This window comes from Paramisgurnus dabryanus, chromosome 20 (genome assembly GCF_030506205.2).
Source record: "Paramisgurnus dabryanus chromosome 20, PD_genome_1.1, whole genome shotgun sequence".
NCBI classification, from domain to species: domain Eukaryota; kingdom Metazoa; phylum Chordata; class Actinopteri; order Cypriniformes; family Cobitidae; genus Paramisgurnus; species Paramisgurnus dabryanus.
The window spans coordinates 24,905,502-24,931,712 of NC_133356.1; the positions used below are offsets into that span (position 1 = coordinate 24,905,502).

General features: G+C 36.3%; 2 protein-coding genes across 5 annotated transcripts; one reads left to right on the forward strand and one right to left on the reverse strand.

Annotated features, from left to right (window-relative positions):
- Nucleotides 1-1,925: 1,925 nt before the first annotated feature.
- Nucleotides 1,926-15,448, forward strand: LOC135787343 (exocyst complex component 3). Of its 4 annotated transcripts, none has more exons than XR_010547056.1 (13): nucleotides 1,926-2,073; nucleotides 2,267-2,625; nucleotides 2,707-3,205; nucleotides 3,289-3,382; nucleotides 5,029-5,145; nucleotides 5,247-5,347; nucleotides 5,435-5,620; nucleotides 5,792-5,906; nucleotides 6,269-6,385; nucleotides 6,496-6,648; nucleotides 7,013-7,131; nucleotides 7,277-9,538; nucleotides 10,034-10,172. XR_010547056.1 is itself a non-coding variant. In XM_065297264.1 (11 exons), exons 1-11 carry the CDS (start codon nucleotides 9,343-9,345, stop codon nucleotides 15,381-15,383), a joined length of 1,782 nt encoding a protein of 593 aa, XP_065153336.1. In that variant the 5' UTR covers nucleotides 7,431-9,342; the 3' UTR covers nucleotides 15,384-15,448. The 4 variants fall into 4 exon arrangements, 1 of the variants encoding a protein (XP_065153336.1); XR_010547055.1 differs by having other exon boundaries at nucleotides 2,295-2,625; XR_010547057.1 differs by having other exon boundaries at nucleotides 2,295-2,625; nucleotides 6,359-6,385.
- Nucleotides 15,449-16,087: 639 nt separating this feature from the next.
- On the reverse strand, nucleotides 16,088-25,775 carry tnfaip2b (tumor necrosis factor, alpha-induced protein 2b). The gene is made up of 11 exons (XM_065297266.2): nucleotides 25,262-25,775; nucleotides 23,796-24,456; nucleotides 23,576-23,687; nucleotides 19,703-19,825; nucleotides 19,515-19,612; nucleotides 19,336-19,428; nucleotides 19,127-19,253; nucleotides 18,655-18,780; nucleotides 18,397-18,552; nucleotides 16,638-16,759; nucleotides 16,088-16,558 (listed from the first exon to the last, which is right to left on the reverse strand). The coding sequence occupies exons 1-11, from the start codon at nucleotides 25,374-25,376 to the stop codon at nucleotides 16,396-16,398; spliced, it is 1,896 nt and encodes a 631-aa protein (XP_065153338.1). The 5' UTR covers nucleotides 25,377-25,775; the 3' UTR covers nucleotides 16,088-16,395.
- Between the last annotated feature and the right edge of the window lie 436 nt (nucleotides 25,776-26,211).

Below are 26,211 nucleotides of genomic sequence, written 5' to 3' on the forward strand. Positions count from 1 at the left end.
TACTTTAGACTCCGTCTACGTTCATTTACACAGCAGAGCAACATCTGAGTTCTCAAACTAAAACAGTGTCTTCAGCGTTTACGCACGACTCCGTTTATGAGGGTCGAAAAGGGTGGCGTAGTATAAATGAAACGCGTAAACGTGGCAAAAGTAATGCGTTTTAAAAGGTAAACAAATTAATTTAAACATAGCCTCAGTAAGCAATTCGAAAAAATTTAATGTCAGGAATAGAGTGCCGCAGGGATGACTTTTTTGTAGGCTAACCCGGAAATTAGCTGGACACTGGTGCCCTAGCAAAAAAGCCCATTCATTTTTACCATAGACCTTTGGATTACTGGAAAAAAATAAGCTCTGTGTTTAACAAAAGTTTATGACACTTAACACGTTTTGTCCAACAAGTTTTTTTACAGATTAAAGGCGCTCTAAACGAATCTGTGTGACGTCCCTTCCTGTCGACGTTCAAAGTGTTGTCAAACAAAATGGAGCGTAGCTAACTCCTCCACTCCCCCTCCATTCCGTGCTTTCTGAACGAGTCATGAACGCGCCCAACCCCCACTCCCAAATTCTTCTTGTTGTTTATTTGCTGGAACACTTTCTTATGTTTCGTGGTGGTAGGTTTGACCACTCTGTTTTTGTTGCAGTTTGCAAAGCCTGGGCTGTCTGCAGAGACCATGTTTTTTTACAGTGTGTTCAGAGGACAGGCAGCTAGCAGATAGTGAGGAGATGTTAACTGTATGAAACAAAAAAAATGTTATGGCCTAAAACGCGTGAATTTGCTAAGAGCACCTTTAACACAAGTTTTATTTATGATTAAGTGTCCTAAATAAGAATTACTGCTTTCCAGCATCTCTTGCAGCTTCTTCAACTGCTCCAAAACAGTGAATCATTTTGCAAATCAATTGGTACAATATATTGAAAGCTTTGCAAACGTTAATATTTCTCATCTCTAAAAGACATTGCATCCACACCACTAGATGTCAGAACGACATAAAAAATATACTTGTTACAGTATATTCAAATTTCTCCAAATATGGTATTACCTTGTATAAAGATGCTCGATTACTCAGACATTTTAGGGATATGTCTTTTATCTCTTAACATCACAACACTTCTCACATAAACTGTAAACTATGTGGATATAACTAGTTTAGACCAAAATCATCAGTGATTTATTCACTATGCACAAATTACATTTTCCATGACATTATATATCAGAAAGTACCCTCATTTTGACAATTCAAACACCACTACAAAATAGCCAATATCCAGTAGAAGATGGGAAGTAGTTTCAGACACAGTCAAAGTGTTTTCTTTATTGATTAATTCTTCACCCATTCCAGCATCTATATTCATGGCAAAAAACAGTTAATCCATACAGAAATTAATCCATACACAGGTTAGGGAAGGGAAAATTGTTATCTCCAAATCACCGAACTTGCATGTTTTTGGCCTGAAACCGTAGTACCCGGAGTAAACCCATGCTGACACAGGGAGAACATGCAAACCCCACACGGAAAGGCTACCTGACCTAGCCTGGGCTCAAACCGGGGACCTTCTTGCTGTGAGGCAGCACTGCTTTGAAATACAACTCTGCAAAATGTTTGCATATGATTGCATAACAGCATGCAATTGATCAAACTTGTACTTGTTTCCAGTCATGCACATTTACTATTACTTGTCTGTCCTGTTTGCATCTTTTTAATTTGGAAGAACAACATAACACAACAATAATAATTATAATAGTGATCAGCTATCACAATAAAGAATGTACACCTGCCACAATTTTTACCTTCCTCCATCTGTATTGCTAAACATATTTTTCTCAGAAACTCAAACCACAAAAATCATCACATCCTGTGAAGACAAGGTGTAGAACAAATACTTCAACTTAAGTTAAAAGTGCTATTCTCATTTCCGGACCATAGTCCTGACTAGTTCTTCATAAATTAAGGTCAAACTTGAGTTAAAGCAGGTGCTTAATACAGACTAACATTACACTTAACATTGAAAAGTACAGAAAAACCAGCAGACTGAAGATTAATGTTGTATGATGATAATCATAGACCACAGATGGTAAGACACTGTTTCCTGTTTTTAAAAATTGAGTAATGTTTTCAGTGAGTGAAAGTAGATCTTTTCAGCATCTCTAAAATATACATTGCCTCTAACCAGAAAAAGTTTCAGATATTTATTGCTCTTTGTAATGTCATTTACATTTATTTTTAATATGGTCTTGACATGTCCCTTTCAATATTTTATCACACAGCGTAGTCAACTTTTGTTTTTAATTTTAGATGACACATTCAAGAGATGAATTTCACTTTCATTGCACTCAAATGATGTAATTTCACATCCACCTCTATTACCTACACAACGTAACTTCAAGAAGATTTGTAACAGGGCATCCAACCTGTGGACTGAGAGGAAAATATAAAACAAGCATAAACTAGAATTACATTGTATGCTGCAATAATATTTATTTGTTTACGGGAAATCTCCAATTCATCTAAAAATTGAATTTATCTTAAGTCAGAACTTTGTCTCAATCAAACATGGATTTTAAAAAGATGTTTAATAAGTTGAGAGGGAAAAATAAACGGAAAGCTTCTCTAAAAAACACACACGGTAAGATATACACACTATGCACTATTGTTATTATTATAGAAAGGAATAATGTCACATCATAGTTTATACTTCATCACACAGAAATCCATCAGCTTTTAACAGAAGAGCACCATATTAAATATAATTCATCTGAAGTGAGTGGAGAAAGCGTGCTCGATATTCTCAAAAAGATTTTAGGTGCACATTCAAATCCTCAGGACCTTCAGACTGCGGCTGTCATAATAAATACATGGGGTAATATGAACGGTGTTACCGTGGACAACAAAGAAGGCAGCTATCCTCAAGATTGGCTTTGTGAATTTCAACAGTTAATAGATGAGTCTGTAGAGCGACAGTTTCCCATCCTGCCTGTAAAGAGCACGGCAGTGCAAAGATTTGAATTTCTAAGCAGCACTGAGAATATGATGTTTAATGAGGTGAATCGATTAAAACCTGTACTAAAAGATGCTGGACTGCTGAGTTACCTAATTCAAAGCTACCACACTCACCTGCTTCCTAAGTTGAACCTGCTTGTGAACAGAGATCTTTCACTAAATGAAATCTTCAGTCTTCTAACATGGGGAAAACGTGTTTTGTTCAGGTACTATATGCTGCAGATTTTTGCTCATGTTTCTGTAGATTTCACGAACAGCTTGAATAAGTATACACTCGATTATGTTTTAGTCCAGAGTCACAGGATGTCTTCAGTGACTGTGACCCTCAGATGTTCTCAGAATTGTTTGACAAAGAAGAGCAGAGGATGCTACTCAAACTGAAGGTGGGATGTGTTTTTATGATGTAAAATAAAAAAATATTTCCTTTTACTGTTTATTGATGAATTAACCTAATGCTAACTAACATATCATTAATTCAAAAAGTGAACAACAACTGCAATTATGAAGTTTGTAGGAAGGCCATAACTGTGTTTGTGTTGATAATTGTAATTAATGATATGTCCTGAAGGTGGCAACATTGTGTGATATACAAAGATAAGATATCAGAATCAGTTGGACTAAAGAACTGAGCACATGTTGAGTGTTAAATTATGGCCCTGTCCCAAATTGCACACTTCATGTGGACTTTCGGTCTCGTGGCCTTAAAGGGACACAAGGCACCATTTTTATGTTAATAAATCATCTTCGTAAGTCGGTATATGGTTAAATGACTCATTACATGACGAATGAAGACTCTCTCGCCCGCCCCTACTGTCTGTAGGAAGAATACCCCACTTGCAAGTTCGCTGTATCCGACCCGGTGTCCTTCAGTCTCGTATAGTCTTAGATATAGAACGCATTTACTCCCAGACACTAGGGGGAGCTAGTAGAGAAATAATACTCAGACTTGCCTTGTGTGCCTTTAAATTACGCATGCTCACTTAGTCTACAAGTCCTTACAAAAGAGTGATCAGAAGACGGATGGGAGGAGTTCACACTGATTGGCAACTTCTCTTCCTATTTCTGGCGTGAAGCTCAAATCTGTCCCAAATACGACTCCGGCCCTGTCCCAAATGGCACACTCTGGGAGCACCGGAGTCATATTTTGGGACAGACTCGTGCGTCACGCCGGAAATATAGAGAAGTTGCCCATCAGTGTGAACTCCTCCCATCCGTGATCTGATTTGTCTGATTGCTCTTTTGCAAGCACTTCTGATATGGTAAAGTGCGTGAAGCCTGCAGAAGTGAAGACTGCATCAAGGGTGCAAAGGGGGCGCTGATGAGCACACTTCAGAGTGTAAATATTACATATGGGACACCCTACAGACTCGTAGACTAAGCGAGCATGCGCAATTTAAGGGGGCGTGCACACCAAAGCTTTTACGCATGCGGCCGGCGTATGTTTCCAATTGTTTCCAATGGAAGCTTGGCTTTTTAAAAAAGCCAGCAGCCAGCATTTTATTCCATGCTGAAAGCCGGCGAGAGTGAAAAGCTCAGTTTGTCAATATCAGTTCTCACACGGCCATCCAATCACAGTGGAGGAGGGGCGGGACAAATATCACAACAACCAACCGGTGCATCGTTCAACGACTGATAAACAAATCAGCAGTATACCAGCAACCAAAGTGCTCAGCTAAATAAAACTGGGGTTCAGCTGAAAAAACAGCTGGCATTCGGCATCCTCTAGGCTTTTTCAGCTGTGTTTAAAAGCTTTGGTGTACACCCCCCCAAGGCAGCAAGGCCGAAAGTTTACATGAAGTGCGCCATTTGGGACAGGGCCTCCGGTGCCCCCTCGTGGACTCGCGTCAAAGTTCCCTAAAGTCTGCACTACATGATGTATTTAAAGTGGACTCTGAGGAAGTCCACAAGTCCAGCGTGTGCCATTTGGGACAGGGCCATAAAAATGACAGTTCATGATTTAACTCTAGTGTGTTTATTGAGTAAGGACAACAATAACCAATGTATCTCTGTCTCTATTAAACTGCCACAGGATAAAATTTCTATGTTCTTACAAAACATTCTGAAATATGAGGAGAAAGATGATGAAGATAATGAGAGGTCAATTGATGATGAAAGGTTCATCAGGGTGGACCATGATGTCACTCAGGTAAATCTTTAGAGTGAGAAAAATAATAAGGTTTAAAATGGTTGTTAAGAAAAAATGTATTTTTAAAAGATGATGTTTAAATTTATATTCTGTCTCCACAGTGTCTGGACTCTATTATTCAAATTGCTAAAGAATGTAGTGTGAGTTTGTCGAATTCAGTACAACATCTCTGTCTTGAAGAGTTTCACAATTTTGCTAAGAAGTAAGTTTCGATTTCTGTATGCCATTTAACAAAACAAATATTTGTAGGAACAAATATAAACTAATACAAAACTACATGCACATTTAGGTATGTAAATGGAAAGAAAACATGTCTTGAAAATCTGCAGCCCCATAATGAAAATACTAGGCACAGGCCATTCAACTTGTGTGCTAAGAGGAGAAATCTTTCAGAAAAGAGAGAAAAACTTTTTGAAAATCTTCATGCAAACTTTGTTTATCTGTGTAAAATAATCAGCACCTGTATGCGGCTCAGGTATTATTTTTTATAAATTATTATGTTTGTAAATTAAAAAATAAATGTATTTATGATTTGTTAGCTTTCTCACTGATTCACACTCTATCCACTGTCCTCACAAAATCCATTTACTCTTTACTGCTTGTTTTAACATGATACCAATTGTAATTCATAATTATTTTGCTGTAGATGTTTACCTGGCCAAATCACTAATGTGGACAAATGTGAAACTGTGGACGTGTTAAAGAAGCTTGAAGATCAGGCTCTATCCATTGTGCACGAGAAGATAAAATACTCAGCGCAAGTATGTCATTTCATCATCATCAACTGTGTTCATCATCATGTAGACAGGAGGAAAGTTGTGGTAAATCCCAAACAGACAGTATAGGGATCAGTCTGGTCCCTCAGTGTTATTTATTTAGACCTACCTACATCAGGTTTTTCAATATACACAACACAATGATGATCGTAAGAGTGTCACTGTATAATGACACATTGTTTTACTCATATGATGTTTTAACCCAAAATGCTGTTTTTTATCCATTATTGGGTCAAATCTAAAGATTTTCTGGGTTAATTCAGGGGATCACACATTACAATACAATTTTACATAATATTGAATTGATAAAACTTTGAAATAATTCCTGTTTCCCTGAATATTACCAGGTGAGTTTAGAAAGTTATTTTGAAGAAAGTGATGAGCATATTTATAACCTGACAGAGGAAATAGAAAATCTGTGTGAATCTCTGCCTCAGACTCCAGCGGCAGAGGAGATAAGAACGGTAGGTTTATAATCCCAGTCACAAAGATTATAAGATCATATCAAACTTTATTTTTTAAAAACAGTGAAACCTAAAATAAAAATTTCAAATTTCATCTTTCTTTCTGATAGATCATTGCTAATCTAGCATACGACTGTGTTTCCCGTGTGTATTTGGATTGCATGATAAAGATCAAGTTTAAAAAGCTGCAGAAGAGATGGGGAAATGTTGAAGAAAAGATAAAACAAAATATTAAACATTTTCGTGACAAGTTTGCTAAACTGGTGAATATGAATTTTAATCTTCATTAGAGGCAGTTTCCCGGACATGGCTTAGTTTAGTCTCAGACTAAAATGCATATTTGAGCTGCCCTTATTTAAAAAACATCTTGCACTGACATACATATTAGTGCCATTGTTTTGTTTCAAGATGTACACTATTATTGTTTTTGTAAGGTTTGTTATGGTTCGGTTAGGGTTAGACTATGTTCTAAGGGTTAAATGTCCTAACTAAGGCCTAGTCCTGGTTAAACCTGTCCAGGAAACTGTCCCATTAAGTTTTATTAGTTTTTTTTTTTTTTTGGAATTTTGATCAAATAAAACAATATGCAGTATTTCAGGTCAATAATGTAATGTTTATTTCCTGCAGAATGTCGATGATGAACAGAATCAGCTCCTCGGGAGAATGAGTGAAGTTTTGTTTTATTGTGATGTTGAAACACTGAAGCTTACCTGTGCTGTTTTGTTCAATCACTTTCCAGAAGACAGGTAAACCCAGCCTAGCCAATATTACCTGACTAACTTAAATGTATGTAGGCCTATGTAAAAACATACCATTAACCATTTTTTAAAGAATAATTTGTAAGAGTTTTTTCAACTGCGTTATGAGAAATGCAATCTTAATGTTTTCTAGTGAGCAATATTTGCCCAGGCTGCTGCGGTGGAAGAAAACGTTATCAGAACAACAAGTCAGGGAGATTTTGGATGTGAATTGGGTGGAAAGTCAACATCCTGCATGCAAAAACTGTCCCCATTTCCTTATGAACCTTTCCTGTTGTCCTGGTTATTAAAATCTCAACACAATCAGTAAACTTTCCAAAATTTTTAAATAATGTGACTGCTTCATGAACTAAAAAAATGCTGCTGTCTATCATGGCTTTCAAACAAAGACAGCTCATTTTGACAAATTAAGAAAACAGACGTGCTTGCTTTTACTGTATGTAGACCCAGTAAAAACAACACACTCAACATTCACTTTCATAAACTATTTTCTGATATTGATAGTTTTGTTATAGAGTTTAACGCATCTGATGTGTGTGAAGCATGTGAGGTTGGTTATAAAAACAGCTTCAGATTTCGTTTATGACTCCTACACCGTCAGAGAAAAATGGTCCCTAGCTGTCACTGGGTCGGTACTCGGTACCCTTTTAAAAATCTACACATCTGCACCAATAAAGTTCATAGATGTATTTGTACCGAAGAATGCATATTAGTACCTCAAGGTACACACTGATACGAAATGTAGTATGTGTACTTGAATGGTACAAATCAGGACCTTATTAAGTGTAATGCCTCATTGACAGCTTGGGACCATTTTTTCTGAAAGTGTAAATGGTGGACAGTCAGACGGACATGTCATGTTTTTTTTATTATTTGCAGTGAGAGGTTTCTTTTAAAATTGTTTTCTATTGGCAGTGAGCGTTTTGCACGCTGTTTATGCATCCCGGGCGTCCTGTATTTTTGTTGGAGGAGTGCTCTGAGTGCCTAAAGTTGAAAACAATCTCTAGGCCTACTCTAGATAGTGTCCAATCGAATGAATCAAAGGTCAGAGCAAGCAGCCTCTGTTTGTATATTTTTAAGTTGCTGCTAACATGACATTTAACAGCTGATTCGACGGTTGCCTAGCAACATAAAAACCTGCACTTTTTTCGAATTTTCAAACACAGTTCTTTTTCAAATTTTAAGGCCCTGTCAACACGTTCACAGTTTTTTTAAACATAGCTTTTTCTATGCAGTCTGGCCGTTCATTCACACATAAACGCAGTATTAGGTGACTAAAAACTGCTGCCGTAAGATTTTCAGTACCTTTGGTTGTAATGTTGTTGTGTAATGGGGGAGTTTTCGGCTTATGATGTTGTTGTATTTGCCGAGGCAAGACTGCAATGGCTTCTGATAGGCCAACATGGCTTTACGGTTAGGGATAGGATCACCCTCTGTTGGTTTGGCATGCTCTTGACAGTGCTTCATACAGGATTTTGCATGTTTGCAAAATATATTAAATATATTAAAAAAGTCTACCAAATAAAAGCAGCATGGTTTGCCTAACATTATGTCTGATATAATTTTTATTCTTTGCTGTCCTTGGTGTGTTAAGGAGTAATAGGCCTATCTAAAATTAGTAGATTATTTTATGGGTCTTTTGAGTCTGACCTTTAATTTAATTGGTCGATGTAGTTTATAGACTGTCTAGATTATTTATTATTTACATTATTTTAGTTCAGTTGACTGACGTTAAGTTATTAGTTTTCAAAACAAAAATATGATCAACCTTGCTTTCAAATATTTATCATTTGCAAATTTGCAGAACTGATCATAAAGTATAAAAGCAGATTTGAAAGATGTATTTCCCCAAAGTAAAGAAAGGTGTGACGCCATGCCGTGCGTTAAATTAAACACCTGACTCTTATGAGTGTTTCACTTTCATCTTCACTTTCACCGATAACTGACAACTGTTATGTTTCTGTAATGTTTGATAGTTACTGTGTGCTGATCTAAAATTAGGATGGCACATCCAAGTGATGGGTTTCACTTTCGTTTAAGCTTAAAGGATACAATAGCATCCATCTAACTTGTTTCCATGTATCCTCGACTAGAGGATCATTCCCATGACATCAACCTGCTGGCTGTGGGGAAAGTACCAAACACACAAAAAGCCAGGATCCTATTGGCTGCTACAGTCTTCAAGGGAAACCCCATTAAATGTACCTGGTTTATGGGTGGGGTTATCTCACTATAAATATTGTGCTGCAACTGTGCAGTTCTTTATTCCTTTCAAACATGAAATTTAGTGAAATGCGCAGCATAAACAGGCGGAGATTTAAAAAACATGGCAAAGATAAAGATGGTTGGAATCCTCTATTGAACAACATGGTACAGCACACAGATACAACAAATGGTAAAGCTTTCTCTTTTCATTTGCCTTTAATAGTGAGATATTGTACCTTAAGGGAAATATATGTTACATAGGTTAACATCTTCTAATGTTCATTCAAATTTAGACTTGAAAATATAATTTATGCCTGAAAAAAAAACGTTGTGAATTTTTACATAAAAAAATTATTTAACTATTTAAGAGAGGTTTAAAATATATTGCAAATAATTTGAACTCATTCCAGCTTGAATGTATATTATCTAACATTAAAGCTAAGTGATATATTTTTATAATATAAGAAAATCTAAAATAAATGTTAATTTTTTTAAATTAGCTTTTTTACTTAAGTTATGCTTATTTTTTAAAGAAAAATGTTTTTGAAGGCCACTATACAGTATGTGTATAAAATCCAAGCATGTTGTATAACCAGCATTGAGGTTGCAGTGTGGAATGATGTCACATCTGAGTTTGCATTTAAGCTAATTTCATTTTCATACCCCAAATTCCTGCTTTCAACAGGAGGACAGATATTTAACACGGAAAGAACCCAACAGTACCCTGATCTGATCTCTACAGAGTTAGTGAATGGAGAGAAAGCGCTCAATGTTCTTAAAAAGACTGTAAATGCACATTCAACTCCTCAGGACATTCACACCGCGGCTGTAATGATGAAAAAATGGGGTGAACAGAATGGTGTTACCGTAGACAAGAAAGAAGGCAGCTATCCTCAAGACTGGCTGTGTGAATTTCAACAGTTAATAGATAAGCATGTAGAGCAACACTTTCCCATCCTGCCTGTAGAGAGCACAACAACACAGAGATGTGAACAAATAGAGGAATTTCTAAAAAGCACTGAGAATGTGATGCTCAATGAAGTGCATCGATTATCACCTGTATTAAAAGATGCTGGGCTGCTGAGTTACCTGATTCAAAGTTACAACCGTCACCTGTTTACTAAGTTGGACCTGCTTGTAAACAAAGATCTTTCAGTGAATGAGACCTTCTGTCTTCTGCAATGGGGAAAACGTGTTTTCTTCAGGTACTGTATGCTGCTTATTATTGCTCACGTCTACATAGATTGATTATTTAAAAAAACAAACAGAGTATGAATTGCTGGAATAAGTATACCCTCGATTATGTTTTAGTCCAGACTCACAGGATGTCTTCAGTGACTGTGATCCTCTGCTGATCTCAGGATGGTTTGAAAAAGCAAAGCAGAAACTATTGACCATACTGAAGGTACGAGAGATATTCTTCATGTTTAGCAGTTTAATGTATCATTTATGCATAAAGGCATCAAAAACTGTATCATATTTAGGAAGGGCATAACATGTCTACCTTAAACTCCTACAGGATGAAACTTCTAGTGTTCTACAAAACATCTTAAATTATGAGGAAGAACATAAAGAGACGTCTATGGATGAAGAATGGTTCATAAGAGTGCATTTTGATGTCACTCAGGTACTGTAGTCTTGAGAAATCTGATAAGGTTGTAAAAATGGATTTCATGTTTTTAAGGTGTTAATGAACACTTATATTTGTGTTCTTCTGTCTTTACAGTGTCTGATATCTTCTATTCAAAGAGCTAAAAAGTTTAGTCAGACTTTGATGCATATGGTACAAATACTCTGTCTTGGAGAGCTTCACAGTTTTGTTCAGAAGTAAGTTTCTACTCTTCTGTTTCTTTAAAAACATGTTTGTTGTATGGTTTTGTATGTTATACCAAAATGACATTAAAAAGTAGGCCTAATTTAATATTATAAACTAATGTGCGTGTTTTTTAGGTACGTGCATGTAAAGAAACAACATCTTAAGAATCTCAAGCACCCGATGGCAAACTCCATTCATCTGTTTAGGATAATAAGCACCTGCATGAAACTCAGGTTAGTATGAACTTCATGCATTACTGTCCTTGTAAATCTAAAAGTGTATCACTGAAGAATTCATTTACTTTTTCCTATGTGTGATTTGTGCTGTATATCTGTATTTGGTGTAAAATGTCACTACTCTTCACTGTTTGTTTTACTAGGTTACTAATTGTAAGTTGTATTTATTTTGTTTTAGATGTTTGGCTGGCCAGATTGCTACACAAAACAAAAGCAAGGACTTCTTAAACACTGTGGACATGTTGAAAAAGCTTGAAGATCATGCTTTATCTATTGTGAACAAGAAGATAAAGCACACAGCACAAGTAAGTCAATTTCTTTTCATCATCATCAGCTGTGTTCATAATGTAAACATAAGGAAAGTTGCGGTAATTCCCAAACAAACAGAATGGGGGCGGAAAGTCCGGACCTTATAATGTAAGGGGGCTTTTTCACTGGGTGCATGCAGTCTGTGGTACACAATATTTTTTTAGTACCACCTCGATTGGGGTTCCAAGCGAGCTGAGCTGATACCAAAACATGACGCGAAAACACTGTAGATCACTGACTGGTCTGAGAGAATCGTCACTACTAGGGTCATTCCTATAATGTAAAAAATTAGCTCTACCTTCGTGATAGGTTGCTCTCTCTCAAGTAAACCTGTTGTCACCTGTGTTTTGCTGTAAGTTCCCAAACTCCCTTTTAGCACTGAAAACATTCACAAGTTGAGAATCAGGAGCACCATACCAGTTTTTTTTACAACCTTGCAGTTTGTGGCGGCACATTCGTGACGCACCCGTTTTCACATATATGCTTAAATGCAACTTAAAAGAGGCTCAGCCGAGCACGTCGACTGACGTGTTTGTGCAGAAACTATCATGTGAGACAGAGGTAGTGATAAACTTGATTTGCAAACATTTATTTGTGGTAATAAATTTTAATTTTGTGGTGGAATGAGAAAGACATCAATGTATGGGGATGTATAGCATTCCAACGACGCTCTTACTTGTATGATGTCACAGCAGTAGGCAGCGCAAATATAACGACACGCCTATAATCTCTGAAGTGTTACTAAACTCGATGGAAAAAAGCTAACCAAGCCAAAGTGAGGTGAGCTGACCCGACCTACTACGCAATGGAAAAACACCATAACAGTTATGCTGCGTTTACACCAACCGCGTTTGAGGCGTCAAAATCACGTCTACCACACCGCTTGAACAGTTTGAATGCATTCAGATGCGCGTCAAATGCTTGCTTGCTTTTTGCATTTGACGCGCATCAGAGGCGAAATCCGCTTCTTGTGGAAGGGGCAAGTGCTATGCGGTTGTCTGTTTGCAAGATGGCTGATGTTGATTGTGCATTTATCGAGAGAGTAACCGGTTTGTATTTGGTAACCTTACTATAGTGGGAAAATAAGCGGCGCGGGTCAAGCGTAAAGCGTTACTTCATGTTGAATGAGTGACTCTGGGCGTGGCTGCTGCCACAGCTGCAAGCAGGCTCCTTATTGGTTAACGCGGCGCGAAAATCCGCCAAAGTTGGGCGGCAGCCGCAAATTTGCATCAAAAGCAAAATGCACAAAAAGACCAATTCGCGCATAACGCGCCAGATGCTCAATTTGTGCCATTCACGCAAACTTGATGCACGAATGAGGCGTAATCGCGTCTGTCGTGCTAAAAGCCTCATTCGCGCCGTGAGACCTCCAGACAACGCGTCTTAACATTGATTTAACATTGAAATGACTCGCGCTTGAAAGGCAGCATTAGACTACATACATATCAGGTTCTTCAATAAACAAGGCACTATGACAGATCGATACAGTAATCTTTAGTATAACTGTAAACTGACACTAGTTTTGCTCATATTGTGCATTGTGGATAGGATTTGTAAAAATAATTGACGATTGGCTGTTGAATTATTCAAAAATAATGCACACCCCTGCTGAAAAAAACAATAAAACCATTACAGAAAATTCTAATGGTTGCCATTAAAATACCAATAGGAGCCATTAGCTTTTACCATTAAAACCACTACACTGTAGTGCGTTTTGGGCCATATTCCATTAGAACCAATACATAGAACCAATAGAACCAATACATACCATTAGAGACCAACAAAACCCATTATACCCTAGTGTGTTTTGGGCCATATCCCATTAGAACCAATAAAATTGCCAATTAAACCAATAAAACCATTAGAATTTTCTGTAATGGTTTTATTGTTTTTTTTTCAGCAGGGACCGAAGGTGGTAATGCGCAGACTGACGTTACACCACAAGTGTACATTATTTTCAAATAATTTAAAGGACCAGAGTCAATACGATTATACCACGGTTAAGACTGACATTGCTCTGGTGGTTATTTTATTGTGTTTTAAACTCTTGTGTCATTCTTTTGAAAACCAATTATACAACATATTGCACTCTAAAAATGGCTGGGTTATTTATGACCCATAATGGGTAAATATTGGACAGAACACACTGCTGGGTTAAAATTGACCCAATGCTTGTGTCCAATATTTACCCACTATGGGTCAAAAAATACCCAGCCATTTTAAACCATAAAAATAAAAAAATATATATTTAATAGTATTTTCTCTGTAAAATTACACTTTCAGGTGAGCTTAAGAAGTTACTTCGAAAAGGGGAATGAGTGTATTTATAAATTGACAGAGGAAATTGAAAAGCAGTGTGAATCTCTGCCTCAGACTCACGCAGCAGAGGAGATAAGAACGGTAGGTGCATAAACCCAATTACAAAGATGTTGCCTAATTAAATGTTGCTTAATCTGATCTCAACCTCAGTCTCTCCTCCACTTTCTTTATCTTTCTTTCTGATAGATCATTGTGAATCTAGCGTACGACTGTGTTTCCCATGTGTATTTGAATTGCATGATAAATACCAAGTTCAAAAGACTGCAGAAGAGATGGGAAGATGTTGAAGAAGTGATCAGACAAGATGTTCAGAACTTTCACAACACATTTACTCAACTGGTAAAAATAATTTTGTCATTTTCATAAAAAAAAAAATATTTATTGGCCCTTAAAGGGCCCATGGCATGAAATCTGACCTTTTCCATGTTTAAGTGCTATGACTGGGTCCATTGCTTCTATCAACCTAGAAACTGTGAAAAGGATCAACCCAGTAACTTAGTTTTGGTAAACCATTCTCTACAAGCACATGAAAAAATAGGTCGTTGAAATTTGGCTCTCCTTATGATGGCATAAGGAGCTCGTATTATTATAATACCACCCCTTAATCTGCACTATCCAACCACAGCACTGCCATTTAGTGCAGAGAAAAGCACAATTGAGTTTTAATTGCAACAAACCACCATCATTGTGATCAGTGTTTGAATTTCATCAGTTCATTTGCATTTTATAGGACACCCAAAACGGCACATTTTTGCACACACCTACAAATTGCCAATTTTAACATGCTATAATAAATTATTTATATGGTATTTTGAGCTAAAACGTCACATATGTGCTCTGGGGACACCAAAGATTTATTTGACATCTTAAAAAAGTCTTGTGCCATGGCCTCTTTAAGAAAAAAATTCAGCATGCAATATTCAGTATGGATGCAGGACGTGTGATGTATCCATCTTTTGTTTCCATCAGAATGTCGATGTTGAACAGAATCAGCTCCTTGTGAGAATGAGCGAAGTTTTGTTTACTCATGATGTTGAAACACTAAAGCTTACCTGTGGTATTTTGTTCAAAGACTTTCCAGAAGACAGGTAAATCCAGCCTTAACACCTGACCTCCTTTATATACATGCAGCATATAAAAATAATGGTAACTTTGGAAAAAGTTTTTGTGAGTTTTTATGAGAACTGAAATCTTCTCAATGTTTTAGTGATCTCTATTTGCCTCGGCTGCTGCGCTGGAAGAGGACGTTATCAGAACAACAAGTGAGGGAGATTTTGGAAGTGGGTCGGGTGGGATGTCAAAATCCTAAAAAGTGTTCCCATCCCCTGATGGGCCTTTGCTGTTTGGGTCCTTGAGGATAATAACAACACGACTTCTTTTTGTTTTGTAAAACAAAACAAAAACTGTTTACATGTCCAGTACTACTAATGTGTTTACATGTTATGTACTGTAATTATTTATTGTGTAATAAATTAAGCTTTTTTTCTATTACATGTCTACCTATGTTGTTTTTGACATTAAACACTTTTCATAATAATTTTTTATTCAAACGAACGTGACAAAAAAACCAATGCTATCGCATGGGATTGAGGTGGCTAATTCATATTAATTTGTACAACCACATTCGACCATTTTTGTACAATTTGCTTTTACTCCTGTGACGTTGGGGTTAAGGGCAGGGTTTCGTTATTGTTAGCCAACTCGTAAAATTTGTATGAATTCTTATGAAATCAGAATGGAAAAACATTATAGGTAATAATAAATGGACAGGTACTATTTAAGGATAGGAAACTGGAAATAAAAATGTGTACACATCATCATAAGTACATCCCGTTTCCCTCCAAAGGAACCCAGCTTGCCAGGAAAAGATCCTTTAACAGAGTCTTTTTAAAGACTTTCAGGAATTACTGCATGTAATTGTGGAGGCAAATGTGTTTCCTAAGTGTTTTAACACTACTTTGTACAAACACATCCCTTCCTGTTCACAAGCTTCCTTAGGCCTAATCTATTAGACATGGTTTCAAAGTTGCAAAAAAAGAAGTCAAATGATACGATACCATTACAAAAATGCAGTAAGATTTTATTACATAATTCACATTACAATGGAATACAGTGCAGGGTATTTCTTTCAAAATAAGTGCATTATCATTATGTAATAATCACATTTGTAAAGCGACATACAGTCTATTCAAGTAATAATTTCACTGCAAGACAAAAATACTAAGTAAGAAAGTCATTTTTTGCAGTGTTTGATTGGCACAGTACATAAAGTCTTTGGTAAGCGGACCCATGACAGTGGAGTTGCTAAAGCAATGCATACAAAATTTCACAGAAATGCAGTAGCATCAAACTGTTATTATACACAATTTATTTAATCCTCACCAAAGAAAAGAAGCTCTGGTTACACTGAAGTGACTCCTGCTCTTCTTTAATCTGATCCTGGCTGAAAGTGACGCACTTCAGGATCATTTTGAGGTCCGAGGCAGAAAGGTTTGACTTGAGGCTCAGCCAAGCTGAAACATGGCGTTTACTGTAAGGAAACAAACATACATGTTTAGACACGATGAAAACACATTCAATCATTCAAACCACACCAGGAACTATCATACCTGCAGTCTGGGTAATCTCTCAAAAGGTTAACCAGCTCCAACTTTATACTGTCTGGATCCTGTAGCATTAGCAGCCCTGCTAATTTTAGAAGAATGTCTTTCAACCAATCCATGTTTGAGCCCTGTATATAATACATTGAGGAGACAATGAAACAATACTATGTGAATAAAAAAACCTGATCTCACCAAACTTCTTACGTATTTTACGAGTTGGCTAATTCGTATGAATTTGTAGGTTACAAGGTTAATTGTGCGAAAATGTATGGTTATTTTAAAGAACAAAACCCCACCCCTAACCCCAATGTCACAGGGGCAAAGGCAAATCGTTAAAAAAATTATGAATGTGGTCATACGAATTAGCCACATTGTAAAATATTTTGGGCCAGATTTACTAAACAGGGCAAATTAGCGCATGAGCGCAATTCCAAAAATGCGCTGATGGGAGTGGTGATATCTGCGGGTTATTTACTAAAAAAGCGCTTTTTAAATAACACAGGCGCAACAGCTGATTTCCATAATGACCAACCAATCTACTAAGAGCAGCGCAAATTAGCGCATGGTTGCAAATAAGCAGAGATGATGCTCCTGCAGGTGCATGTGATATACAGGCCGATAAATAAAGGCAGAGAGACGCGTGAACTTATCTGGTAAAATGATCCTGGAAATCCTCTCCCTTCTACCATGCAGTCTCTGATTTCTGCGATGTCTCCTCCTAGCAACAACAATTGCAGCCATTTCGAGCGCAAAATGATTTAAGACATGCTTTTTTTCGGCGTTAAATAGTCGCGCAAATGCCATACATAACACATGCGCAAACATTAGTAAATCGCGTTGCGTGAATCATTTAAATAGTCTCCTCCCAAAATGTTTGCGTCTGAAAGGGAAACTCCTAGAAATGCATATGCAATCAGGTCAGTCGCAAAAAGAACTAGACCACACCTTTTCAGCGCTAATGATCCACTGCGCGTCTTTAGTAAATTCCGACATCGCTATTTACCGCCAAAATGATGGTTTACGCTGGCGCTAGCGCTTAGTAAATCTGGCCCTTTATGTTATACAGCATTGGTATAGATTGGTATTACTGTAGATGCATTATAGATGCATTACTGTATAGATGCACTACTGTATAGATGCATTACTGTATAGATGCATTACTGTAGAGGCATTACTGTAGATTAGGGGTGTAACGATTAACCGTGCAAATTCGCGTTTTCTCAATGAATGAATTTGAATGAATTACGAAGAAGAAGTAGCATTACAAACGCTAATCCAGGAAATTTCTACATAAATATATTTATATCGCTGCTCTTCAAATTGTTTCAGGTATTTTCATGATAATAAAGAATATTTTGAATGATTTTTATTTAACAGGTCTTGCTTTTTTAAATGCACATTATGAACGAATCCAACTCATAATAATTTAGATTGATAGGGACTTCCTACTGACCAAATGCCGTAGTACATGCACAAGCTGTGCATGAAACAAAGAATCGCAGCCTTGCGATTCAGAATCGATTTTAGACGCGATGGAAGCGTTACACCCCTACTGTAGATGCATTACTGTGTAGATGGATTACTGTAGATGCATTATTCTAGATGCATTACTGTACAGATTCATAACTGTAGATGCTTTACAGTATAGATGCATTACTGTAGATGCTTTACAGTATAGTTGCATTACATTATAGATGCATTGCTGTAGATGCATTACTGTATAAATGCATTACTGCATAGATGCATTACTGTATTGTGAACTTACAGCTGCGGTTAGGCGCGTGTGTATGCTGTCGTTGTTTTGGCAAAGGGCCTCTGAAGCCTTCTGTTGCTTTTCTTGATCTGCGAATCGGATTTTGTTCTTCATCATTTTACGTACATATTCAGCCAGAAACTCCTTATGCAGCACACCCAGCAGCTCCTGACCATGACATAAACAAATTAATGAATCAATCAATCAATCAATCTGAAATGGGTTAAAATATTTGCTTATCAATGGCTAAATGAGAAAATCAGTTCCTACCTGGCAACACTTTTCCTCCAAATGGTTGAATTTCTGTATGTGTACGTCCAGCCTTGCGAGCAGCTCTTCACATACGCCTTCACTGTCCTTGAGCCATTTAGAGGAACCAAGTTTTTTGTACAACTCCTGCAGAAAAATACATAAACATCTGTAAGGCATATACAAAGAAATTGTATGCAGGATCTGGTGGACTTACTCAAGCAATGAGGTGGTTTATTAGCCCTTTGAAAGCAATCACATACAGGGGGAGAAAATAATTAAAGGAAATAGTTTGTCAAAACGTACAATGGAAGGAAATAAGACTTGCTAGCTAACTACTAGCACGAGAGTATATACTGCCAACATAAACATCATAAAAACAATAAAAGAAAACAATAAACAGGACAATAAAATATTGTGTTGATATGTAAAGGTGTATACATGTATCATAAATGTTGTTTGAATTTGTTTCTTAAATTAAATTTGTGATTACCTTAAGATCTTTGTGAATGTTAGACGTGAAGAAGACATGGCTGTTGTCTCTCATGACGTTCAACAAAGACAGACAATTTATTTTGACGTCCTCAGGAAACAGATGTGCATTGTTTATAATGTAGTCTCTGTGAAAACACAACACACTTAACACAAGTTCACACGAATGTTTGACAACTTTGACTGATCATGAGCTAAAGTGAAACCCACCTGACGTGCATGATACATGAGAGGTTGGCCATCACAACAGCTTCAGAGTTTGTTTGTTTCTCCTTGATGACCTTCTGATGAAAGGTTTTGTAACTGTGAGGATGAGAATTGAAATCATTGGAAACGTTTTGTGTAAAGTATTTATAAAATAAGATTTAATTTAACTTAAATGTACTCACGCTGTTAGAAAATTGCTCATCTGGCTTGTGACCCTTTGAGCTTTTGTTTCGTCAGCACCAAGCACCTCTTGAACAGATGTTACCATGCCATGAAAAAACTGAAAACAGTGCAACAAAAAGTTAGTCTGAAATACAAGTATTTGTTAAAAGTATTTAGTTACTTTGTACATATTTCATTTCATCATCACCTGGATCACATCGATCTTGAGTGGACAAAAGTAGATCTGATCTCTCAGCTCCGGAAGTTTTCCCGTTTTCCAGGCGGTCTCTTCCTCGTCCAGAGCTCTATGGAGCCATGTGCTCAGATTATTCTAAAAAACAATAATGTGGGAAATACATGATGTTTTAAAATAGTTTTTGTAAGCTTCAGGCTTGAAAAAACACACTTCAGTCTTTATATACAGTAAACACATTTTAGTCTTTATCCTACATGCATTTTCCAAAACAATTATTCTAAACGTACTTTTAACAAGATGTTTTTTTCCCTACAGTCCCACTATGGAAAGTCAGGTTTTTGTTGTCGTTTATGTCTATGTGGTGTTTTAAGACAATAGGCAATTTTTTTCCATTAAATTGGAGACAGACTCATTCCCACGGTTTAAAATCGCCTTGGTTTCCATCGTCACAAACATGTAACCAATCAAATCAACACAGTTGAATGAATGGATCAGTAGTTCGAGACATAGATATGTATAAAGGCTAGATGTCTCGCACGCGCTGCTGGCCAATTGAGTGGAAGTCCGCATTTGGCGGCCATCTTACCACAGGCAGCTCGCTCACTCGTAGCATTGAGTTTCAATGGTGCAGGTACTTTTAAATGACCATAACTTGCTTAATTTTCTACCGATTTTTAAATGGTTTGGTTTGTTATAAACATCAAAGATGTACCTATGACACTGCATACGTATACGAAAAAAAAACATCCAGAATTATAGCCACATTATTAATAACGTTTGTAAGAAACCAAAACGTTTGAAAAGTGTAAAAACCGAAACCAACTGTGTGAAACCGAACTTAGCAGTTATTATGTATCTGAAATCGCAGAGTGTAGCATCTATTTACACCAAGGTGGTGCGAAAGAGTGAAGGTGGGGATTCATTTGCATATTGATATGGTCCGAGCTATGTGATTGAGTAGAGGCGGGGACTAATTTGTATATATTAAAAGATCCGCGTACATACAAAATGAGGGTTTGGATAAAAGGGTCTGCCAAATGCATAAATGTATGATTTCGCATTGTACTGATATTGAACTCTTATTTTACAGCAAAATATTCTAAAATTGAATTTGTAAAATTAATTACAATGTGCAAAAACATTTAAAATGACACAAAACACAGAAAAAAAATCTTATTATGTGACCCTGTCTATGAAATCCAGACTAATGTCTCACAATCTAATAATGAGATTAGAAGCATCAAATTCATTCAATTCACTTTAATTTTAATCTTTGACATGACCTTACTAATATTAATATGGTTAATATTACAGATATGAAGGTTGTATTTTCACAGAATGTTCGGTTGCACTTTATTTTACAGTACGTGTACTTACCTTGTACATGTATGGTAAATAAGTTGTACTTACAGACAAATGTGTGGTACTTACTTTTAGGTATCTACATGGTAATTAACTGGTATCATTACTGTACTTACCAGTAGTACATACTTGGTAGTTATATGTAACTCTAGGTAAGTACTGGGTAATAACATATATATACTTATAGTGTAGGTATACTGTAACTAACGAGAAACATTACTGTACTTACAAATAAATGTACAATATAAGTATTTAGTATTTACAGGCAAGTTAGGGTAAATGACAGGTATTTATAGTGTACATATATGATAACTAATATCAAACACTACTGTACTTACAAATTGTATACATGATAAGTGTGTGGTACCTGTAGGCCAGTGTAAGTTAATGACCGGCACAAATGGTGTATGTATACTGTAACTAACGAGAAACACTACTGTACTTACAAATTGTATATACACGATAAGTGTGTGGTACCTGCAGGCAAGTGTAAGTTATACTTATACCATACGTATATGATAACTAAGAACAAACATTACTGATGTGCCATTTTGGTACTCAGACTCAGTATCTTTGTCCTTTAAACCAAGCATTAAATAACCGAATGCATTAACTACTGGGTACATTCACTAGTACATCCATGGTAACTACATGGAAACAGGACTGTAAAATAAAGTGTTGCTTTTTACACAGTTATTATATAGGACCTACCACCTAAGATATAGCATCATATACATGTCACTGTGAAGCAAACCCAACCATTGACTATCATACGTATTAACTACTGGGTACATTCACTAGTACATCTATGGTAACTGCATGGAAACAGGACTGTAAAATAAAGTGTTGCTTTTTACACAGTTATTATATAGGACCTACCACCTAAGATATAGCATCATATACATGTTACTGTGAGACAAACCCAACCATTGACTATTATACACATTAACTACTGTGTACATTCACTAGTACGTCCATGGTTACTGCATGGAAACAGGACTGTAAAATAAAGTGATGCTTTTTACACAGTTATTACATAGGACCTACCACCTAAAATATAGCATCATATACATGTCACTGTCCGGCAAACCCAACCGTTGACTATCATACGCATTAACTACTGTGTACATTCACTAGTACATCCATGGTTACTGCATGGAAACAGGACTGTAAAATAAAGTGATGCTTTTTACACAGTTATTACATAGGACCTACCACCTAAAATATAGCATCATATACATGTCACTGTCCGGCAAACCCAACCGTTGACTATCATACGCATTAACTACTGGGTAAATTCACTAGTACGTCTATGGTTACTGCATGGAAACAGGACTGTAAAATAAAGTGATGCTTTTTACACAGTTATTACATAGGACCTACCACCTAAAATATAGCATCATATACATGTCACTGTCCGGCAAACCCAACCATTGACTATCATACACATTAACTACTGTGTGCATTCACTAGTACGTCCATGGTTACTGCATGGAAACAGGACTGTAAAATAAAGTGATGCTTTTTACACAGTTATTACATAGGACCTACCACCTAAAATATAGCATCATATACATGTCACTGTCCGGCAAACCCAACCGTTGACTATCATACACATTAACTACTGTGTACATTCACTAGTACGTCCATGGTTACTGCATGGAAACAGGACTGTAAAATAAAGTGATGCTTTTTACACAGTTATGAGAAAAAGTGGCGTCTGCGCCTAATGTCTATATTGTGTGCCCGGTGCGTAACTCCAAAGGAAAAGAGTATGATAGTAGAAAAGAGACCGCACTCAGAGACTGAATCAAATACAAAAACTGTATTAAAATACCGAATCGTGTTCACAGGCCATAACAAACACAAAGACAAACGTTTCGGGCTTAGCCCATCATCAGTGTCACAATTTCGAACCTTTGCTTTTTACACAGTTATTACAAAGGATCTAACACCTAAGATATAGCATCATATACATGTTACTGTGAGGCAAACCCAACCATTGACTATCATATGCATTAACTACTGGGTACATTCACTAGTACACGCTTATTGTGTATATACAGTTTGTAAGTACAGTAGTGTTTGATATTAGTTATCATATATGTACACTATAAATACCTGTCATTAACCCTAACTTGCCTGTAAATACTTAATACTTATATTGTACATTTATTTGTAAGTACAGTTATGTTTCTCGTTACTTACAGTATACCTACACTATAAGTATGTATATGTTAATACCCAGTACTTATCTAGAGTTACATAATAACTACCAAGTATTTACCACTGGTAAGTACAGTAATGATACCACTTTATTACCATGTAGATACCTAAAAGTAAGTACCACACATTTGTCGGTAAGTACAACTTATTTACCATATACATACAAGGTAAGTACACGTACTGTAAAATAAAGTGCTACCGAATTCTTCACATAACAGTAAATAACAAAAAATGATTTTAGCTGGATTTTTACAGGCAGGGCCATATATTTTATAAAGGCATTAAAGCTCCCCACACCTCTTTGCTGGTTAAAAACTGCTCTTCCAATGGTCCAATGGTGTCTTTAGTAAGCAGTGGTTCGAGCTGTGTCTGATCAATCGCATCTTTTATCCTGCTGTCGTTTAAAATACTGCAAACAAACAACAAGACTAACTCATTGAAAATCAATGGTTTCAATTAAAATTGTTGTCATGATCATTTTGAGAGATAAAGGGAGGGTCTCATTTGTTTCACTTACCTGGGATAATGAAAGTTCACCCAGCGCAATAAATCAAAGCAGTCGTCATCACACAGTTCAAACTTAGCAACTGCTCTTAACTCATCAATGAAGGTCTTGTGATACAGGGTAGCATAAAGCTGACACACATTCTCTTGTTCTGGGTAGCAGCTCTTCACCCACGTCACAACTTTCAATAAATCTTCTTTAAGTTGTTTTGCTTTACTAATGATGGATTTGTGCAAGGCAGAGTGCGTTTCAACACTCGAGTTTAACTGTGCCTCATGCATCCGACTCTGAACAAGTCTCTCCAGCAGAGCATCGTGTTTCTGTTTACAGCGTCTTGGCCTCCATGGTGGGCGTTCTGTTTCTTTAAACCCTTCCCACTGTATGTCTTGCTCCTCCTCGTTCAGGATGGCTTGAACCGCTTCTTTCAGTTCTTCTTGTTCCTCTACACTGTGGAGGTCCAGGGAATTCTCCAGTGTTTCCATCACAGACTTCAACAAATCTTCATAGTCCTTTGCGAGTTTGGCCTCTGAATCATCTTCTTCCTCTATTAGCTTCTTTCTGGATTCAATCCCTTCCTGCTTCAGAACAAACAGACGGTGTTCCCGATGAATCAGCTGATTCCCAGCATCCACAAAGTGACGTACTTGTAGATTCTGATGAAATGTGCGGACCTCTGTGGGGCACAGAAGAAAGATGGATTAAACAGGAATTAAGGAGGATTTTTTCTTCTTAAATGCATGAATTGCTTTAGCATGTGACCATGTCTGTGAAATTAAAGTCTCATAATTTTGTTATGAGATTAGGAGCATTAAAGTTTGATTTCACATTGATTTCAATATTTGACATCAGTCAGTATTAAAGATTTCAAGATAATGTTTTCACATAATGATATTGTATTTGTGTTAAAATGATTTTAGCTGGGTTTTCACAGACTGGGCTGTGTTGTTTGTTGTCATAAAGTGAAAACAAGAATGAATGAAATGGAAAAAATCCTGAAAGACATGTTAAATGTAAACATACTCTCTACCTGTATGTATGTCATTTATGATTTATTTACTTCATGGATCAAAGCTGACCTCATACACCATAAAAAGTGAAAAGTTGGATCAATTAAAAAAAAATACTTTCACAAAAAAATTTCACTTTTCACTTAAAGTATTTTTCACATAAACATATAAGTTGAAAAAAAAACTAAATTTTTAAGGTGTTACCAATTGAAGTATTTTTTTTTAAATTGATCCAAGTTTTCACTTTTTATAGTGTAACAAAACACTTACAATTCACTACTACTGTAAAAATACCCCGAAAATGTTAAAAACCAAAAAAGGTAATACAGACTTTTATTTAAAAGTAAATTAAATAAATGCACTATAGAATTGATATTGCATTATACAAAATGCTGAAATATAATGTTTTATTGTATTGTATGAAATTCACTGTGAGCCTATTGAAGACAAAATGAACATATTTCCACCTACCTGTAATATTGACTCGCTGTTTCAAATTCTTTTTCGGAAAAATTAACTTTCCGAGCTTTTGCTTGATTTTGGGATAGTTAGCCACAGGAATGGCTGAAGATGATTTATTTGTCATCTCTTCAGATTGAGAAAATAAACACCGGTATCAATTTAAAATAAGAAAAAATTCAACTTTGTGTTCATTCAGTTAGGATTAAATGGGTGATGGTTTAGGTTCCCCACTTTTATAGGACTCGTTCAGAAATTGAGGCTGGGAAGTAGGAGGAGCATATCTGGCAACATCACAGTTCATCCAGCAGTAATCCTCATCAGTGTTTCCCAGAGCTCCCGTGTCAGAGGTGAAGCTGAATGTCTACTGCCAGGCAGTTTTTATATAAAGCGCAGGGCTCTTGAGGGGAAGTTTTTATGATAGAGATGCATGAGAAGCTTTACAAATTGACAGGCTATAACACAATCAGTGATTTTTTGTAAGTGGTATTATGCTGGTTTTTGTATCAATCTTTCAAACTAAAATTCTTCATATACCAATGTCATTATACTTTCTTTTTTTTGTATTTTGTAAGCACAAGCTGCCATACATTAATAAAATAACTGTATTCTCAGTCTTTCCCCCAAAGTGAAATGTAATTTGAATAATAAAATTTTCTTAATTTATGATTATACATTTATTAATTCTGATATCTGTTGTCAAAAATAATGGTTTAATATTGTCAGTATAATAAAAAGGACTTTTAAAAATAACTCAGGTGGTGCTCAAAATTAATATATATTTTTTAATTACTATATATATTTTTATATTGTAAGTTACCTTTTAATTTTTCAAAGATTGTTTTATTTCATTTTATTGTTTTAGTGTTTAGGTTTTGTTAAAAAACATACTTTAGCTTTCCATTGTGACAACTTACCCCACATATTGTGACAATGTGCACTTTTTAATTACCGGTAACAAT

Excerpts from the sequence above, each read along its gene's own strand:
- LOC135787343 (XM_065297264.1), top strand. The coding sequence starts at position 9,343 with ATGTACCTGGTTTATGGGTGGGGTTATCTCACTATAAATATTGTGCTG. Across the intron at positions 10,754-10,867 it reads AACTATTGACCATACTGAAG|GATGAAACTTCTAGTGTTCT; the intron begins GTACGAGAGATA and ends AAACTCCTACAG. Across the intron at positions 11,398-11,578 it reads AGCACCTGCATGAAACTCAG|ATGTTTGGCTGGCCAGATTG; the intron begins GTTAGTATGAAC and ends ATTTTGTTTTAG.
- tnfaip2b (XM_065297266.2), bottom strand. The coding sequence starts at position 25,376 with ATGACAAATAAATCATCTTCAGCCATTCCTGTGGCTAACTATCCCAAA. Across the intron at positions 19,826-23,575 it reads AGTTTTTAACCAGCAAAGAG|AATAATCTGAGCACATGGCT; the intron begins GTGTGGGGAGCT and ends ATTGTTTTTTAG. Across the intron at positions 18,781-19,126 it reads ACATTCACAAAGATCTTAAG|GAGTTGTACAAAAAACTTGG; the intron begins GTAATCACAAAT and ends ATTTTTCTGCAG.